Source organism: Channa argus, chromosome 16 (assembly GCF_033026475.1).
Source record: "Channa argus isolate prfri chromosome 16, Channa argus male v1.0, whole genome shotgun sequence".
Classification (NCBI taxonomy): Eukaryota; Metazoa; Chordata; class Actinopteri; order Anabantiformes; family Channidae; genus Channa; species Channa argus.
In genome coordinates, this window is record NC_090212.1 from 8,690,150 (window position 1) to 8,697,569 (window position 7,420).

The 7,420-nt window shown below is 38.0% G+C and overlaps 1 protein-coding gene across 1 annotated transcript; it reads right to left on the reverse strand.

Annotated features, from left to right (window-relative positions):
* Nucleotides 1-1,120: 1,120 nt before the first annotated feature.
* On the reverse strand, nt 1,121-7,146 carry LOC137101916 (adhesion G-protein coupled receptor G5-like). Its single transcript, XM_067480903.1, has 17 exons — nt 6,920-7,146; nt 6,741-6,809; nt 6,580-6,645; nt 6,323-6,475; nt 6,099-6,134; nt 5,913-5,984; nt 5,614-5,752; nt 5,359-5,506; nt 5,138-5,266; nt 4,912-5,022; nt 4,778-4,817; nt 4,585-4,685; nt 4,357-4,478; nt 4,008-4,273; nt 3,292-3,382; nt 2,906-3,189; nt 1,121-2,822 (listed from the first exon to the last, which is right to left on the reverse strand). Exons 1-17 carry the CDS (start codon nt 6,990-6,992, stop codon nt 2,704-2,706), a joined length of 2,019 nt encoding a protein of 672 aa, XP_067337004.1. The 5' UTR covers nt 6,993-7,146; the 3' UTR covers nt 1,121-2,703.
* Nucleotides 7,147-7,420: the final 274 nt, after the last annotated feature.

Sequence of the window (7,420 nt, forward strand, 5' to 3'; positions counted from 1 at the left end):
ACTCAAGCAAGACAGTTCATCTGAGTCAATAGCTGTGTATGTGCCTGCAGCCATCTGGCAACCCTTCCTGAATTACAACACTGTGCGGGCTAGTAACCTGAAAGCACCTTTGATTTTCTTCCCTGTTCTCTCCCAGTTTTCCTGCTGGAAGAGGCCTCATTTTGTGTTTCCTGCAAAAGTAACAGTTTCTCTGACTCTCTGCAACCACCCATCATAAATCACATACACTTAACTGTGGCCTTTCAAAACTATGAACCTGAGTGCTTTGAAAATGGGGTCGACATCATGACATGCAAGGAAGCGGGGGTGCTCACAGGTGCCCCTGTGCTGACGCTTATGGCTGGTGCTCCCTCATTCTGCAGTCACGCGAGTCCTGCCCTGCGCCTGGACCTCAGCCTGATTTTACTGCAGATGGCAGGAAAACCAGACGCTACGAAGGCCCTGGGTCCACATCAATTTCACGAGCAAAGTTACTAGGAAATAAATCATTTTGAGGATTTATGAAAAAGGAGAAGGGAGAACAGGGAGTATCCTTGACCAAAAGAAAACAGCGATAAATTGGTATAATTTATTTTATTATACATTTGTCAGGAAGAGAATATCAGATTTTAATATTTATGCTGACGCCAAGTTAATAAATGCCAATTATAAACTGTAGATAGATGTACATTAATATCATGTTAGGATCTAAATACATGGGTAGTTTTTGACTAATCATATTTCCTGAAGACACGCAAGGTTCCAGGAACAAGGCTGCAGGCTTTATAGGTCATTTGAGATTAGCCATTTAGCTTTTACAGGGCAGGACTCAGTCCAGACAGCATTTAATAAAACACATGTAATACCAGTTTCTTTTTTCCTGGTTCTTTAATATGGCAATTGTTGAAACAAACCTTGTCACATTTTGTGCCGTGATTAAGAACAGTTTATGCGATTTATGTTCTTGTAGAGAAACTAATTTAAATCAGAAAGGCTAGTTTGGAGAGAATTTTGAGTTTTGAAGTATTTATTTTCTTAAGCTGAAGTTAATTTCTCTTTTTTTTTTTAATTATGCACTTCAAAAAAAGAGCATTAAAAAGTGTAATCCAGCCAAGTTGTTTCCACCTCCAGCATCTTCTGTTTCCTGGGCCTTTATCTTACTAAATCTGGAGATGCATGCCAACGTGTGTCTCCAAGCCACTACTGTACATATGGTTTAAGACTGAGAGCAATTTAAAGTGTTTTCTCAGTTTCTCTGCACTAAAGGAAATGCATCTACACATGTTAATATTTTATTCTGGTGGCCATATTTTCACTCTGGGAACAGACAGTTTTATGGTGATAGCGTGAAAATTGAACATTCTTCACCCTTCTCATTTTGAAATTATTTAGATTGATGTTCTTCCCAGAAGTCTTAACACTTCCTTTCATACATTTCTTGGGGATAGCAAGATTTATGTTTTTAGCAAAGCAGTAAAACCCCACTCCAAATTATAATCTGTGTGTGGGAACCTTTACTGATTTTTGATTTTGTAAACTAATGAATGAGAAGCAGTGTTGTTGATCTTTGAGTCAAATAAATTCATGTGGTGGCCTGTCAAATCCCCATCGCCATCATTTACAGCAGTGTTGTGATTTGAAATTGCAGCCTGTATAGTAACCTCAGTTCACACAGGTATGACATAGTGGCCTGCTGTACTCTGCATGAAAGGCCTTTTTGGGGGCAAAACAAATCAGATGTGTATGGTAGTCATTTCCCTAGCGTTTGGCTGACATGCTGTGGTCCTTTAAAAGATTAATCAGTTATGGATAAATAAACCGGTTTGGTCTTCTGAGTGTCAGCCTCCTAACCCTGCGCACCCAAAGCATAAGGAAAGACTAGTAGTCCAGTGTAAACTTAAGATACATAACTTTATTGCATAAAAACAAACATGCAGACATGCCTCTATGATTAAATAAAAGATGGCAAAATGTATGAAGAGCAAAAAAGACTACTTATTTTCTTACCAAGTACTATAAATAGACCTTAGTCGTATTCATATTTGGGGGAAAAGTTTCATAAGAGTGGCATGTCCTCAGGCCTCTTATCACAATAAGTAAGCATGAGCTCATTTCTTGTCAGGCAATAAAGGCTCCCTGCACCGTCGATACTGCTCTCAGTAGGCACAAGGTAATTATCTGCAGGCACGCAAAGCGCTAGCTGGCTAACTTGGCCCCAAACATTGCACAGTATGTGAGACAAGAACTTGTGGCATTTTGACATCTTCAGCTCATATCTCAGACATATTAGTGAGAAAATTCTTATATTTCTATTGCTAAACATCCTCACTCTGCTTCTTAGTGTATCCCTGAAGTTCTGATTTAGGAGCTCTGTGATTCTGAGAAAATTCCAACCAATGTCTGTGAGTGAGAGAAATCATCAGCACAAATGACTTGCAGGAGACCACTAGCTCTCTTCCTGTTAGTGCTGGACTGATTTCAGTATTTTAACCCAAATAAGCAATTTCAAATTATCATAGTCATCTTGTCAAGAGTGTGACACATTTCATGAAGAGGAAAGTCAGAAAGAATATAACACCTCTTAATATTGACTTATGAAAACCTCATTTAAGAGAGCATCTACTTGGCTATTTGACATAAAATGCTGCCCTCTTGTGTCTAAATAATTGCAGGCATAGCATATTAACTGTTCCTGTTTTAAAAAGCATATATTACAGGGACATCCTAAGTAGAAGTAGTCACAACTGTGTTTATTGTATCTTTGCTGCTGTAGCTGAGCATGAGGCTTTTATCCTCTCCAACAATCCTGCTGGAAAAGTAATAGTAGATGAACAGGAAGAAACCTGCAAAAAATTTATTTTTAAGAAATTTTAGTCAGTGATGTGTGGGTAAAGCTCTCATTTATATGTGACAATATGGAGCCTACCTTGAAAGGAGTTGAGGATGGTGAAGATATAGTAGGAGGCTAAGAGCAGGGGTCCATGGCTGAAAAAAGCAAAGGCCCAGGTGATGCCGAGGAGGAGGAACAGGCTCAGAATGGAGAAGGTGTTTGTCTTAACTGAGCTGTTGTCCTTGCTTTTCGCTGCTGTCGGCTTAAAGACAACAATCTGCTGCACAGTTACGATGAATATGATCAGGGTGAAGATGAACACTACAGCATAGTAACCAATGTTGACCCCCTGGTGGATAACAAAATCATTGATCCAGCACCTGAAAATAATCAATAAAATAATGAGCCACTGATCAACAATGGCTTCTATTAGTGAATTTAAAAAAAAAATGTATTTCTCAGACCTTCTGGCAAGTGCTTACATTTTTGCTGAACTCCCGTCGTTTGTATATATGACCAGGAAACCATATTTGTTCAAGGCAAGCAGAGTGATCACCACAATAGCTGGTGTGGCTACAGAGACAGACAGCTGAGTTATGGTTACATAGATCCGCCACAACATTACACCTGTGCAATCGAATGCAATTCATTACAGATGCTCTGAATTCTACATTTAAAATGTTATAATTTCTCATTTTAAGATGAAACTGTTTCCAAAGATCAACTTTCGGCTTGGCCCTTTCGGATGTCGCCACAGTGGAGCATGTTCCGAACATTGATTTGGCGTGGGTTTTTACACCTGATGCCCTTCCTGCCACAACCCTCTCATTTTTATCCAGGCTCAGGACTGCCAGCAAGATGGCCCTTGGTTGTTGGGAGGGGTCATACCTGGTGGGGTGGGATTTGAACCTGCGGCCTTCTGTATCCCACCCAATGAAGACAATTCTATGATTTCTAAACAATGTGTTTATTATTGAAGTCACAGTGGGTGGTGGAGTCATACTCAACTGCATTATATTAAAAGGTGGCTCTAATGTTTTAGCCACAAATTGATGAGCATAGAACATTTTAAAAGTAGAACTTAGCTTAGCTGTTGTATTATATTGCAATCAATTGTACATGTGTAGCTAATGATGTGGCAAATCTTTGTAAAGTACACAAAAAGTAAAGACATCAAATTTTGGTCTAGTATTCCTACCCCATCCTGCGATGTAAATCTTCATCAAATAATGTTTGATTTTAGCAGGGAATTTCCACAGATTCATGTATATGTGTAAAGCCTGTATGAAAAACCAGGAAAAGGTAGCCAACATGGTGTAGTGCATAACTGCTGCTGTTGTCACACAGACACTGAAGATCTCCAGGTTGGCCAAGCTCTCATTCACCAGGAAGGAGAAATTGAGGATAAACATGGCTACGAAGAGGTTCATCAGAATGTTAGTTGCTTGGCTTGCTTTCCCTTTTCTGTGGGATGAGTTAGTTTCTGTCAGCAAAAGCCTTTAATACAGTAAGTTTAATTTATATTTTCTGCCCCGTGATCAACTTACCTAATAAGAAATTGCATGAAGAGAGCCACAGCCAAGAAAAACATAGACAGGCCACAGCCGATTGATGTGATATAGTTCAGAGACTTAAAATCTGAAGAACTTATGTTTGTGGTTGGAGGTGACTGATGGTTTATTCAGCAGTAAAACATGTTAGATTATCTTTGACATATCATTGGTACAGTTATCAAGATAAAACTGGGATTAGTTGTAATACAATCTCTATCTTACCATCAGTAAAGCAAAAAATGTCAGATGAGAGCACTGGCATGAGATGCTGTCACCATTCTCAACTGTGTGACAGCCATCTGTGATCCAGATCGGCTTCTCTCCTACAAGGACCAAATATGACAGAAGACGATGAGACACACAGAGCACACTCCCGCTGTCACACAATCCACTTTGCGTCTTTTTTTTACGGTACCTGTGCCATTCCATGACCTACAAGAGACAACCTTTCCACTCTGTAGAAAGCATAAAAAGGTTCATTTATTATACTTGTTTTTCCATACACCAATTTAAAAAGCTAGATCACATCTGTTTACCCATCTCTTTTACCTTGTTCACATTAGTGAATTGAATATTTATAGTTTGTGACAGATTGGATATCTCTGCTCCCATGTCAATTCCCATCATTTGATTGTTGAAAAAGAAACTGTTGGGGTCATCCTGGTGGGATGCAAAACATTTTACTATTATGACAGACTTAGTTAAGAATGTATCATGTTTATATTGAAGATCTCAAAAAAAGAAAATTGTGAAAGTAGGTCAAAGTTGCTTTTACCTGATGGATTCCTGGGAAACGCAGAACTCCAGCAACTGAACCATTTCTCTTAACTGCCATGCTACTGGCCTCTGCAGGGATTTGCACCAAATAAGAGAACCCGGTCCCCATTTCATTATCCTGAACCATCTATGACAGGTAATAAAATGAACTTTATCTAAAAAAAATAATTCTTTAATCGTCTATTATTCTTTACTTTTGTATCATGGCAAACCACATACACTTATATCGTCATTTCCTGTGAAGCCAACGTTGATGCTAGTGAAATTTTTAGGGGGAAGTTTAGTGATCACACCCTTAACATCGCCTATTGTGATGGCTGCCATGGTGTGATCGCCCAACAGGGAGGAGAGATTCTTCATGAGCTTTCTGCAATGGAAACACAAATCCTTTTCTCCCGGCAATACCGTGTTATTGTTGACTTTAGTAGTGCGTGTCAGTGCTGCATTATTGGCATCCATACTTAAAATACTTACGTTGCATTTTCTGGGTTGAAAGTGCCTGTTATGTTGAAAATAAGTGAAACATTTGGCTTTATTCCATTTGTCTTACATGACACACAATTTATATTCCAATTAGAATTAAAGGTGAGGTTGTAGTCATCTTGTGTTAAACCTGCAAACACACCCAGCCACATACACACAGACACACACATACAGTATAAATGTATGCACAGATACAAACAGAAACATTTAATTTTTAATTCTATTTTGGTTTATTTATGAAATGATTACTTGGATATGTAACATCTTGTTCATAAAAGCAACAAAAATACCTGTGCAAGAATTTGCATCATCGCCTGAACAGTTTTCCAGGCCATCTTGGGTCAGTCTAATATTCTTCACACCTTAAGCACATAGACGATAGATTTTTAGACAAACATCTCATTAGGACTGTTACAACTGGTGCTAAATGTGCGCAGGTATGAAAAATAAGGGGTATGATAGATTTGTTATTTTACCAATATTCAAGCAGTTGTCAACGTTTAACATGAAACCTGTAATCGGATATAAAAAGTGTATAAGATAATTGGTAAATAAGACAAAATTTTAAAAGAGAAAAAAGCTTTTTGACCAGTAGAGGGCAATCTCTCATAATATATGTATAAACTTATGTATATTAAATTAAACTTATATATAACAATTGTTTTTGTAGTTCACAAGACAACGGAGGTGAAAGCAATACCTGGCTTTTTGAACATTGATGGCGTACAATTATAGGTTTGATCGGGTTCTTTCATCACAACAATATCTTGGTCGGACAGAATTTTTTTGTTCAGTCTGATGCTGTTGTAGTTTTCAAGTTCCATCTTGCAGTTGAAATCTTTCTGACAACAGTCTAAAATACAAACCATCATATCAATCAAATCGCCAATAGGAACAAGTGTAACGTTGTTTCCTTGTGGCTCTTATCACAATAATAATTAGGTACAGTTATGATACCTGCAGTTTTTTCATCTTTACCAAAATGAAAACAGATTTTTTTCCCAGTGAAATTGTAAATTAAGTCTGAAAAATAATGGGAAACCAGGGATTACTTAAATTTCCTGATACTTTCAGCTGACGATGACTACATTCTTTCCACAGTGTATTAAGAATCCTACCTGAAGGAAACGGACAAACTGGTATTTTGAAAGAGATAACCAATATTTTTTTTTGGTTACAGTTCTCCCCTAAAAGACAGCATAAAGACAAACATGTATATATGTAGAACAGATACGTAAAGGTGTTGAGAAATTCTGAGAAATTTCCTTAAAAATAGCTTTTTGTTAATCATACTTACCTGAGCACAACATCCACAACAAAAGTGTCTTCACCACAAACACCCTGACATGCTTGACATCCTGCTGTAACATTATTCCGGCTATAAGGACCACTTGGAGGGAATTATGGGAGCAATTATTAAACGACAACCTGTATATTTTCTGATGTATGTTTACATGGCTCTGTGCATCCTTTTCTGCGGTGTGAGAGAGGCAGTGTCTGCTGTTACACGCTCCACAGTGATTGGCACCCACCTTGCACGTTAATGACAGATAAGCCACTGATGTTTTACCTGCCAGATTTACCTTGCAAATAAAGCGTGCAGACCTCTGACGGTTATGTACATATTGTGTAATTTCCTATTAATCTTCCACCAAATTACCATTTTAGGTATCAGAGAAATGAAATGTAACTTGTTGTTTTGAACACAGATGCTCCAATTGTGAATACATTTCTCTAAATGTGTATTTTAATTTTAAGTATTCAAAACACACTCTGCATGTTTCTTCCAAAGCAATTT